Source organism: Chelon labrosus (assembly GCF_963514085.1).
Source record: "Chelon labrosus genome assembly, chromosome: 10".
NCBI classification, from domain to species: Eukaryota; Metazoa; Chordata; class Actinopteri; order Mugiliformes; family Mugilidae; genus Chelon; species Chelon labrosus.
In genome coordinates this window covers 12,653,363-12,664,580 of record NC_140360.1, presented here as the reverse complement: position 1 = coordinate 12,664,580, position 11,218 = coordinate 12,653,363, and the positions used below count along the sequence as shown (strand labels likewise).

The window sequence follows — 11,218 nt, the reverse complement described above, 5'->3', positions numbered from 1 at the left end:
AAGAGATTAGAGCCACTTCCACGCTGCAGCAAAGTCCTGACACTTCTTTCCAGAGCAGAATGTGTCATCATGTTCTTTTGTGTGTTTTTTTCCACTTCTCAGCCTCATGTATCCGCTTCAATGAAAACAGACCAGGCTGTAAATAGACCTCATGTTGCCTGGATACAGCCAGCTATCATCATTTGCTGGGAGGGTGAGGGGTTTTATGATCCTGTGTGTACATAGACTGCCAGCATGAGGAACACGAGCACTTACCAGGTCCAGACTGTATATTCTAGATTTAGAGACCAAAATAAAAGAATGCATGCTATTTCCCATTTCAAATATCCTACAAAGCTCCATCTGTTCTTATAACCACACTCTAACATCCTTACTGCATTTTGACATGTGTATTCTGATATTTACAACTACTATAACTATTGTAGTTGCTTACTTTGATTAAGTATTTGTCTTTTAATTTTACTGTGTAATGTTTGGTTGGTCATAAAAGTAACTGAGGATTTTCAAAGAACAAAAATAACCTCTCCTCATACCTTTTACACGTCTCTGTTAAACACCTTAGCACGTTAAATCAGTCAAAACAAATCATGTGTGAGTAGGTAATCAATAATCCCCCATTATCAATCTTTCATGAATCAGTCATTCATAAACTATTTGATTCATACAACCCTCTCGTGCGCGGATTATTAAATTTCCACTCTCTACATGTAAACCATAAAAACTGAGACCACGTAATAAGGAAGAAACAGGATACATCAGGCGCAGCACAGTGGTTTGGGGTTTGAATCCAGGCTGAAAATCACTGCATCTCTCTAATGTCATCTGATACATCAAACTAGCGGCTGCAGTCACAGGATGATGAGTCTTATGTGTGTCTGGATGATCGTTGATGAGTCTCATATACGATGTTGCAATGAAACAAGCTGAGTAAGGCAAGAAAGTGAAGGTGTCATGTCGGTCACAAGGAAGTTTGGGTTATGTCAAATGACAGTCAGCCTTAAGACAACAAGAGAAGCTGTATGTTAACAGCTGAAAGCCTAACTTGTCCGTTGATATGTTACTAATTAATTAACGTTTTAGGACTAAGTATAAATTAAAATTGGTAAATTCTATGTTCTAAACACGGCAGTGATGTTCATTTTTAATGCTCTAACATGGACTTCGCTGTTGTGACTACAACATTTGTTTTCTGGGTGTTTCTTTGCTAATTAACATTTTAATAGCTGCAAGAATATTTTGGAGGATGTTTATTTTACCTTTCTGAGGTGTATCATACAAAGTTGAGCTTCAAAAATCACTGTGACATTATTGTTACATGTTACAGTTATTTTGATGATTTGTTAGTTTGCAGACTGTTTTCTCAATTATTTGCACAATCCAAAGACCGAACAAAGTCATGTTACTATCATGTGAGTCAAACAAAAAAAAACAAAAAAACATCACATTTCAGGAACAATAACTGCCACATGTTTGGGAATTTGTGGTCTCCCTTATGCCTCCATAACAGTCATCACTCAACACTCATCAGAGAATGGAGATGGGCCTTCTGAGGGTGTCCTGTGGTGTTTGGAGACAGGATGTTGTTAGTGAGGGACTTTGGGGCCTCTGTGGATCAGGCTTGTTCCAGTGCATCCCACAGATACTTGATCAGTTTGGGATCTAGTGAATTTGGAGGCCAGGTCAACACCTTGTGCCATTTTTCATGTTTTTTTGTAGTAGTTCCCAAACCGTTTTTGTGTGTGTGACTGTGTCAGGCTGTATCCTGCTGGGGATGGCTGCTGCTATCAAGGTGTGTCATTCCTATGGGGTGGGGGTGCCTGGTCTGGTCTAGGTGGGTGGTACATGTCTAAGTAACATTCCCATGAACGCCAGGTCCAAACGTTTCCCAGCAGAATATTGAATTGTCACAAGATGGTCAATGTTATTTACTTCTCCTGTCAGTGGTTTTAATGTTGTGGCTGATCAGTGCATATCTAAGTGATAAGTGATTTTCTGTCCATCAACTAACTGTTGCAGGTCTTAATGCCTTGACCATAGACTTATTAATATAAAAGCTTCTTCTTTTTGTCTTGCCTTACTCAGCTTGTTTCATTGCAACATCGTCCCTCGTGCTACCCTCTTGCATGATCTCTATCTGTCTGTCCATTCGCTTGGGGTCCCAGAGACCCCAAAGGTAGCACGAGGGATAAGTGTGTAAGTCACCGTTGTTTCTATCTTAAATATTATACCCCCAAAAATATCGAACAGCTAAATATTATATTCATAGATCTGGACAGATTCATCTGCCACCCTTTAAGCTATAGCATCTATTCACCAGCATATATAGTATAAATAAACAGAATAACCAGACTTCAAGTTACAAATAGAGATGTTACTGTGCCAGTCTCACAATATGTCCTCTGTCTAACAGTTTATCCTGAAGCAGATCTTTGTACATGGAAAAACAAGGAGCGAGCTAATTTGTCTTCCAAACTAGATAATGTCCCGTAGGATTTTTTTGAAACTCAGCTTTGTCATACACTTTGTGCTGTTCAGAAATTATATTTGAAAGCAGTTTATAGTTTACTGCACCATATCAGTCTTGCGTCTTGAATACAGAAGTTGTCCTGAGCTCCATGGCAGATAATGCATTACGTCTCAGCTAATGCCGTCAGCAGAGTTCTGCTCAGGATGTGACTGCAAATGAAAGAGAAGATGAACTCGCACAAGAGAACAATAGGGACGCTGTCCTTTCTAATAGTGTCCTCCAGCAGCAGACGGATTAGAATTCACCTCGGCTATAAGGACGGGATGAATTATTGGGGCCATCCTCAAGGGTAAAAACAAGACAAATTCATGATTGTTTTGAGTTTGTTCTGTTCAAAGGTTAAAGTTTCCATACACCAACTTGAGGCACAGATTTCGCATAGAATCTGAAGTGTTTTAGAGATTTGACCTCTGCCTTAAAAGCAAATCAGCTTCACTGTCCTGACTGTCATGATGCACCTTCTGCAGATATAGGAGCTTATAATAAAAATCTAAATTGGTTTTTCATCCTAGGTCATGTAAGAGAAATAATTTAGGATTTTAACTGTCTTCTTAATTCGAATGAGATCAGAAATACTTGATTACCTAAGTGCAACCCATTTTGGCCATGCCAGATGAATCTAGATTCATAAACCTATCCTTTTGCTTTTAAACTACTGAATCGTGTCAGAGACAAAGGAAATACACTTCCTTTTACTTCAAGACCATTACTTTACATTCATATTTAATGTTAAACTAGTATAATTTAAATTATATCTTTGGCCATTTATAATCTCAAACATATTTTCCAAAGCCAAATCACTGTCGTTATGGCCATTCTGCATAAAGAACCCTTCTCTAACTTTAAAGAAGTACAGTTTAGTTGCCTACTGTAAAAGAGGGAACTCAATACCTCCGCCACCTAGACAGGTGCTTTCAGTCAGTGCAGTTTCCGGGTTTGGCAACTACTCTATTCAAGAAGACCTGGAACAGGACACTCACACACTCACACACTCACACCACTGCCTCAGATCATTAATCACTACAAAGAACACTCACAGATCCATTAGTCCTTTTTTAAACCAAAACCTTTAATCACAGTATAAACAAAAGACAAAAGTCAAGGAATTAAGAACGAAACGTCCAGAATGTCCCAGAGGAAAAGCCTGAATATCCAGCAGGTGGTGAATCAACGCTCCAGCTTCAATCTCTGGCTGCTCCGCTGCCTCTGGTTGAAATGGAGTGCGCTGGCCTCGGTGTGGACACTGCAGGGTCCTGCGTCTCCAAGCTGTGCTCACGGGTCAGGTAGTTGACAACATGTGATATCACAGCCACGGCGGAGAGGACAGTTTACTTGGACCTCTGCCTCATCTTTCTCCTTTTGCGCTTCAGCCTGTACAGCAACGACAAATGCAAATTAGACAAATATACCTAATAAGAACGAAGCGGTAGACTTTATATTATTGCGTAATAGCAAGAACAGTACGCAGTCTTACCTGCGCATGCGCTTCTTTCTCCACTGCGAAAAAAAAAAAAAGACTGCGTTATTTTTTTTTTTTTTTTAAGTTACGATAACACATTAATTAAAACGCACTCGAATATGTGCACATCATCTGAATGTGTAGATTACATTTAGAAAAGCTTCTGGAACTAACTGATAAGAGACACGCTGTTAGCTGGTCAACATGTTGAAGCTCGCTGGCTAGCTAGCAAGGAAATGTTAGCGCCTCTGGAAATTGGGATTTATCGTATTGTAAAGAAATAAAACACAAACCTTGGCTCTCATGTCGAAAGGGGAAATCTGAAAACAAAAGGAATATATTATATTGTGCTTCGATTGATTTAGAAAGAGGATGATTAAGTTGGATTCTGATGCCAACCGTTTCTACTTACCGACCGCTAAGGAATCGTCTCCACCAAGGACGTCATAATTTTGCGACGTTTAATTTATACGGGTTGACTACGTCACTACAACTGGTCGGCAGCTAAACATGGGAAATGGAGTTTTCTGTAAGACAACCCTGATGAAAACAATATTTAGGGACTTCTACACATTTTTTTATATATTTTTTATTTTTTTTTATTTTTTGCTTTTGAGCTCAATCGTTTCAATTATGTTTATGTTTACAATTTTGTATGGTTACCCATGGAAACCTTAAAAAAAAGGCATATCGACCCCTCAAACCTTGTCAATGTGGTGAAGGCTCTAATATTACACATACACAGAGCTTTATTAGAGAAAATGCAATTTATATGAAGTAAATGAACATTCATTCATTCATTCATCTTCTATACCCGCTTAGTCCTGTTAAGGGTGGCGGGGGTCTGCTGGAGCCTATCCCAGCTGTCATCGGGCGAGAGGCAGGGGTACACCCTGGACAGGTCGCCAGTCCATTGCAGGGCTAACACAGAGAGACAGACAACCATTCACACACACATGCACACCTACAAGTAAATGAACAGTTTACTCAAATAAGACAATTTCCCTGTGGGAACCTCCCAAAGGGATCAATAAAGTTGTCTATCTGAAATATCCTCTTTTGGTATTTTAAGGCTGATACCATAGGTGCATTTGAGGCACACGTGGCTGCTGTATGTCAAAAACCCAAACTACAGCCTTGTCTTCACCATTTACTTCATCGATAATATTATGACTAAGAAAGAGATCAGCTTTATTTGCCATTTAAATATTTAGGCACATATACAAGGTATTTGTTTTCTGCTTTAAACCCATCCATTTGTACACTTGGAGCAGTGGACAGTCATGTAAGGTACCCATTAAGCTGCTGTTGGTTATATAAAAGTAAAATCATTGTGTGTGTGTGCGTGACCCATTGATCTTTCAAAATGATATAAAATGCACTCTCACTCATGAGGAAGAAACACAGAGGCGCTCAAATGATGTCAGGTGGTTGTTTAATGTTTCCAAAAATAGTCTCTGAAACTGGGATTTGTTTTACAAAAGCATCCATATATTTAACAGGTATGGAATTCTCATGTAAACACAGACTGTCAGACTCAGTGGTGGCACTAGAAGACTGAATGCTGAACCCTTGGCAGGTGGCGTCAAGACCATCCACGACTGAGAAAAAGCGAATTCATGTTTCCCATAATTAAATTACTCAAGCGGTAGGTCCCAAAATGTCATGTTTAGAAATTGTTAGCTGAGTGACCTACAGCAGATGGCTTAGAAGCGTACACAATGACCTAGCGCACAAACGTACTGTAAGCGAGATGAGTAAAAATGCATTAATAAGCTGCTTTCAATAGTAATGATGACATGCCTGTAAATTGTGTGAGTATCATGTGACGTCAGGGTTCAAGGTCTTCCACATTTATGTCCATGACAGGTTAACACGCAATTCAAAAGGCATGGTTCCAGGTGTGTGACCTAAAGGAAGCTATCTAAATGCCACACAGTTACACTAACACAATATTGTGCATTCATCATCCTTGGCCGCTCTGTCAGACTCATTTTACTTTCCACATCTTTCACTACAGCTATTGTGGAGAAATGAATGGAAGGCTCGAGGTCAGTCGAATGATGGAATATGCCCTTGTACAAAACATCCTCTCATGTAGCAGAACTGTGTCCACTGTGAAGAGAGTGAGGCCGTCTCAAGGACAGCGAAAATTACCAGGAAAGTATGTGTGCGGTCTGTGTTTAAAGGTGGAGTGACAGAATTTAGGAGCAGCATCATCCCAGACTGACATCAGTTAGATTCGGAGGTATTCACAGCGGCTACGGCCACGAGTGCCTCAGACAGCTGGGACAGAAGGATTGGTGACGTCTGTTCTTTGGGTCATCAAGATGTCTGACACAATTTATTGGAGAGAGAATCTATTCTGCAGCTTCGGTCTCCATCGCCTGTCCTGTTGCATTCTCAACCGTCTTTGAAGCCTTTATGAAAGGAAAGATTCAAGTTAAGAAAATCATGTGGAGAATATTCTCATGTATTCACTTGTATTTGTAACTCACCTTCTTTTTCTTCTTCTTCTGGGTCTTACGGCTGGCTGAGCTTTGAAGCAAAGCCTTTATAGAGTTGGGGGGAGAGAAAAAAAAATGACTTTCATGACCTGAGGCTCAGCACACACATAAGGGCTTTAAAAAAATGCCAAGTCAGCTATCAGCATGCTATACGATCCCATTAGTCACACACACACAAACACTTTACACTCAGGAAGAAGCCGCCATAACCCATCCATCAAAAACGCTCTTTACCTTCAAGTCCTGGTCCTCCACCTCATGCTCAGACTTGTAGAGCTCTGGCTCGAAGAGGCTGTTTGTGATTCGCAGAGGTCCGTTGGCCATGAGGAGCACGGTGAACTTGAACTGGGCGACGAACTCGCCTGAACAAGAGAGAGAGGGCGGAGAGTTGCATAAAAAGGTCCCACAGGGTTTCAGCTGTTTTTGTTAACAGGGTCATAACAGGAGTGGGTAGACATTTTATTAAAAGATTAAATTAATGTACTTGAGATGGCTTGGTCGTACTGGACATTTTCATTTGTGTTTAAAATATTTCAGTCATCGATCACTTCAATCAGACAGTATGCCTAATTTTTTACAAATTTTATGATTTAGTATTGATAGGATATCCTTGCACAGGTCATATTTGACTATGCATTACACTTTAACATTGTTCTGTTGAGTAAATTACATCCAATAACCTATGTGCGTTAATCCTTTTATATTATGAGCCTGCATAAAACCAATCCTATCAATGTCACCTTGTGAAATAACGGCCATTTAAATAAAAGATGTAATGCTCTAGTGGCAGTATAACAAGTAATTATTGCCTTAGGGGTGAGTAGGTGTACCACATGCGTGTTAGCCGTCTAGTATTTTGAATAATTTAGGTACGTACTTAGCCAAGACAAAGCTAAATGCTCAAAACAGGATCAAAGCAAACAAACGACACACCGGCAGACTAGGAGCACTGTATCATCTCTAAAAGGCTATTTATCACTACAACTGAAGTGTTATTGTTTGGTAACATACAATAACACCGGATGGATTAAAATGAAGACCTGATGATGGTGCTAGATTGTGAATCATCGCTGAGGAAAATAACGTTTGTGTATCTACAGTGACACCTAGTGGCTTAAAATGGTAAACCATCTAGAGAATATCATCTCAAATGTCATACGCCATAAGGTGGAAGAGGCTTTAGGAATGAAAAACAGACATTTCCTGTCAGCAACTGCCGTTAATCATTTTTGTTTGTTCATTTTTCCTAGGAAGGTGTGTGTACAGCTGAACGGAGCTCACAGAAGGACCTGCATCTTGTACTTGTCGCTGATTAACAACCAAGGCATTTTAACATTTTTCTTCTGATTCAATTACACTGTGAAGTCTTCCAACAACTCAGTGAACATCTTGGTCACATATAAAGTTATTCAAGCATTTTTCTAGTCTCTAGTGCTCTTTTGCTCACCCTCTTTCTCGTGCAGCACGCTGAAAGGCTGCAGCAGCTCATGCTTTGCACACTCCACCACACCCAGCCTGGCCTTGCCTTCATCCTCGAACGCTCTGAAGACGTGACGAAAAACTTGAGGTGATTTCACTGAAGATAAGGTGAAAACGAGTGAAATGTCTGAAGTTAAATGATGCCACCTACCTCAGGGTGAAAGGCATCGTGTCGAAGCGTCTCTCCATCTCACTGAAGAACGTCCGGGACGTCTTCATCTTCAAGCCGTACACCTTGTTGGGGTCTCGCTTGTAAACGGTGGTCCTCTGAACACCGTCCTTTGCCTGAATCACGAAATACACACACACACAAAAAAAAATTGACTTTATGGGATTTTCCAAAAAATGCAAAAAAATCCAACATATACACAATTTATTTTTACCTTCCCCTCTCCGGTGCTGATGAGCACATCCACTGCATACACCTCATGCACCTCAAACTCAGCCTTCTCGTGGTCCTTTCTGTGAATACAAAACGTCAGCGTCACCCGTCGGTTAAAGACGACACATCGGTGACAACGTGCATCTGCTGAGAGGACTCACTTTTGCTGGTCCGTTGGGTTTTGGATGATTGTTTTCTCCCCATCAATCACATGTTGTTTGAGCTGATGGGACAGCATGCCTGCACACATTGATGGAACAAACCGAGTCAAGCATGTCAAAATCACATTAGCCAAATGTACTGAGATCACAGAGCCTGAAGGTGCCAAATGTTTGCAGACACTCACCCTCAATAGGGGAGCACTTGAATGACTTTGCGATCTTGTTCCAAGCTTCGGTGACCTGCGTGTTCTGATGGAAGAGACAGATCATCAGAGGAGGTGTAATCACAGCGATCCCGGTGGTCAAATTTGTGCCAGAGTCTTACCTGGTTTCCTGGTTTAACAAGACGGAGAGCAGCTTCAGCACAGAGGTGAGCCGCTGTGATGACGTCGGCCTTCCGCCCCGTCAGTGGGTTGTCCTGTAGCGAAACCAGAGGCAAGTTGAAGAATAATACAGTATTATGATATGACAATTAGTTGTAATCAGTGCTCTGGTCTTCCCGTGGTGACGACGTACCTTAGTGACGCCAACAACCAACGTGTGAGCCACATTTGAGATGAAGCCATCCACATGCACGCCCAGATCACTGCACACAAACCAAACAGGAGCACATGAGCTAAACTATGCACTGGAAAGACGACAAAATGTATCTTGCACATGATGGACATTTATCTGTACGGCAGCTCACATTTTGACAATGTCCCCATCCTTCAGTATGACGTCGGGGTCACTCTTCAGAGGAGAGCAATGGCACACAACGCTGTTAACTGACACACAAGTAGGGAAAGCGATACCTGAGGAAGGAAGAGAAAGAGAGTGAGCGCCGAGTCAGAGATGTACGACGGCGACTGAGGAAACACGAGAGAAGACGCACCTTTCTTCATATCTTTTTCCTTCTTGAAGATCTTCCCAGTTTCTGCCTGAATGAAGGCATCTCCCTTTTCACAGAGGCTGAGGACGGAGACTCCAGCCGTAGCTGCCCCTACGACCGTCTTCAGAGCCTCTGCAAGACGAAAGATAAGAGACATGATGTTGTTAAAATGGTACCTCCGTGACAGACTGTGTCAGTCTGTTAACAACCGTTTCCCTGATAAAGGGGATCTCTTTTTAATGTTTTGTCTAAACAAAAGGCCAAATCCATCTATTGAACATCTGATAGCTGAGCAAATAAACCTCTATTTTCGCCTTTCCCCCATTTAACAGGTGCAGGGACAGTTTAAACATGTGGAAACATGAATGAGTCACCCTACACTAAACAACTCATCCGATCCTGAACGAGCTGATGTTTGGTAAGAGATCATCATCATCATTTCACAGATTGTCTGACAGCTGCATATCAGCACAAGGCTAACAGTAAATTAGACGGATTAAATCCAGATAAGTAGATCAGCACCGAAATCATAACAAGGACACGCTGTCACTGATGCGAAGCTGCACTACGGCACATAAAACCTCAGTATGAGGTGATTTCTATTACTCAACCGGAATAAAGGTAGAAACTGGACATTAAGAACAACCAGTCTCTTAAAACAAATAAAGAAACCAAAAAGTGGCATTTAACTACATGACTCAAGAACTGGAAATCTGGATATTTGGTGGCAGCCATTTATTAAGGTAAGGGTTAGAAGTAGGGGTTAGACTCCAGATTGGCAGATGAATTATGATCAAACATAAAGATTGTGTTGAACTGACAGATGTGACTGATGGGCTCTGATGAGTGCAGCTGTTGATAGCAAGACGTCCCTGTCTGAAAGAAAGTAGTATGTGTGCTTTTAGATTTAAAATATGCTGTGTATTAACAAACCTCTACATGATATATATTTATAATTTAATAGCAGTATAAATGTATTTTAAAGCATCACTGTAATAGTGCAAGTACCTGCTAAACGCAAACATTGCTATGCTTAAAATACTAATTAGTTTCATTCTTAATTGAAGCAATTAAACACAGCTCGGTGCTGAGGTGTGCTCACTCCACTTCTATATTTAATTTACACCATTTAAAAAAGGTAACCAGATATTCTGTAAAGTTACATAAAAACACGATTTGTATGGATTTTAATTTGGTTGCATGTATACGTTTAAATATCTTCTACATTGTCTGTAACAACCTCGTATTGTCATTTAATTTTCACTTGTCATTGTTAACTGGTAGCAGTCACAGCTAGCTAAAGCTTGCTAGTCGGCTAGCTTTGCCACATTAGCTCGCTCGCTCACGGGGCTACTGACAGCTACGCGGGGTTAAACATAACGGGCTTGGTGTAAATAAAAGCTCCGCATGGACTACTGGAAGGTCCACGTTTTATTTGTTTTAAATAAATGCGCTCCTTCTTGTATGATATGTCGCCGCTACTGCTACTGGCGGCACATGGCACAGCTGCTGCTGCTGGGTATGACTAGCTGACACTGCTAGCTTACATCAGACGGAGCTTGATACTCACGGATTTATCAAACGGCTCGTTAACGCTGCATTTAACTTACGATTCGCAATCTCGGCGCCCATCTTGTACTTGGTGACCACCAAGTCGTCGGCGATGGTCTGCTCCTGCGTCTCGTCATCTCCAGACATGTTGGCAGTGTGTCTTGCAACTCAGAGTAACTTTTTTTTTTTTTTCCCCCGGCGAGTGCCAGTCAGTCACAGGACCACGCTGCTCTGTGCACCGGCCCGCCCGACTTCGACCGACAGCCCACGATCACTAGATC

At 41.3% G+C, this 11,218-nt stretch overlaps 1 protein-coding gene and 1 long non-coding RNA gene across 2 annotated transcripts; both read right to left on the bottom strand.

Annotated features, from left to right (window-relative positions):
- Positions 1-3,575: 3,575 nt before the first annotated feature.
- LOC311495043 lies at positions 3,576-4,454 on the bottom strand. Its single transcript, XR_014699302.1, has 4 exons — positions 4,399-4,454; positions 4,280-4,306; positions 4,002-4,024; positions 3,576-3,898 (listed from the first exon to the last, which is right to left on the bottom strand). It is a non-coding gene; the product is annotated as an uncharacterized lncRNA (long non-coding RNA).
- A 950-nt stretch (positions 4,455-5,404) lies between these two features.
- On the bottom strand, positions 5,405-11,174 carry LOC311495037 (proliferation-associated protein 2G4-like). Its single transcript, XM_084554348.1, has 13 exons — positions 10,997-11,174; positions 9,390-9,518; positions 9,204-9,309; positions 9,032-9,101; positions 8,841-8,933; positions 8,701-8,764; positions 8,516-8,594; positions 8,356-8,434; positions 8,124-8,257; positions 7,941-8,035; positions 6,728-6,855; positions 6,485-6,538; positions 5,405-6,406 (listed from the first exon to the last, which is right to left on the bottom strand). The coding sequence occupies exons 1-13, from the start codon at positions 11,082-11,084 to the stop codon at positions 6,347-6,349; spliced, it is 1,179 nt and encodes a 392-aa protein (XP_084410474.1). The 5' UTR covers positions 11,085-11,174; the 3' UTR covers positions 5,405-6,346.
- Between the last annotated feature and the right edge of the window lie 44 nt (positions 11,175-11,218).

What these genes read in the sequence shown, in the direction of transcription:
- LOC311495037 (XM_084554348.1), bottom strand. Translation starts at nt 11,084, where the DNA reads ATGTCTGGAGATGACGAGACGCAGGAGCAGACCATCGCCGACGACTTG. An exon ending in TGGTTGTTGGCGTCACTAAG is followed by an intron (nt 8,934 to 9,031) that starts GTACGTCGTCAC and finishes GTTTCGCTACAG; the next exon opens with GACAACCCACTGACGGGGCG. An exon ending in TCAGCACCGGAGAGGGGAAG is followed by an intron (nt 8,258 to 8,355) that starts GTAAAAATAAAT and finishes TTCGTGATTCAG; the next exon opens with GCAAAGGACGGTGTTCAGAG.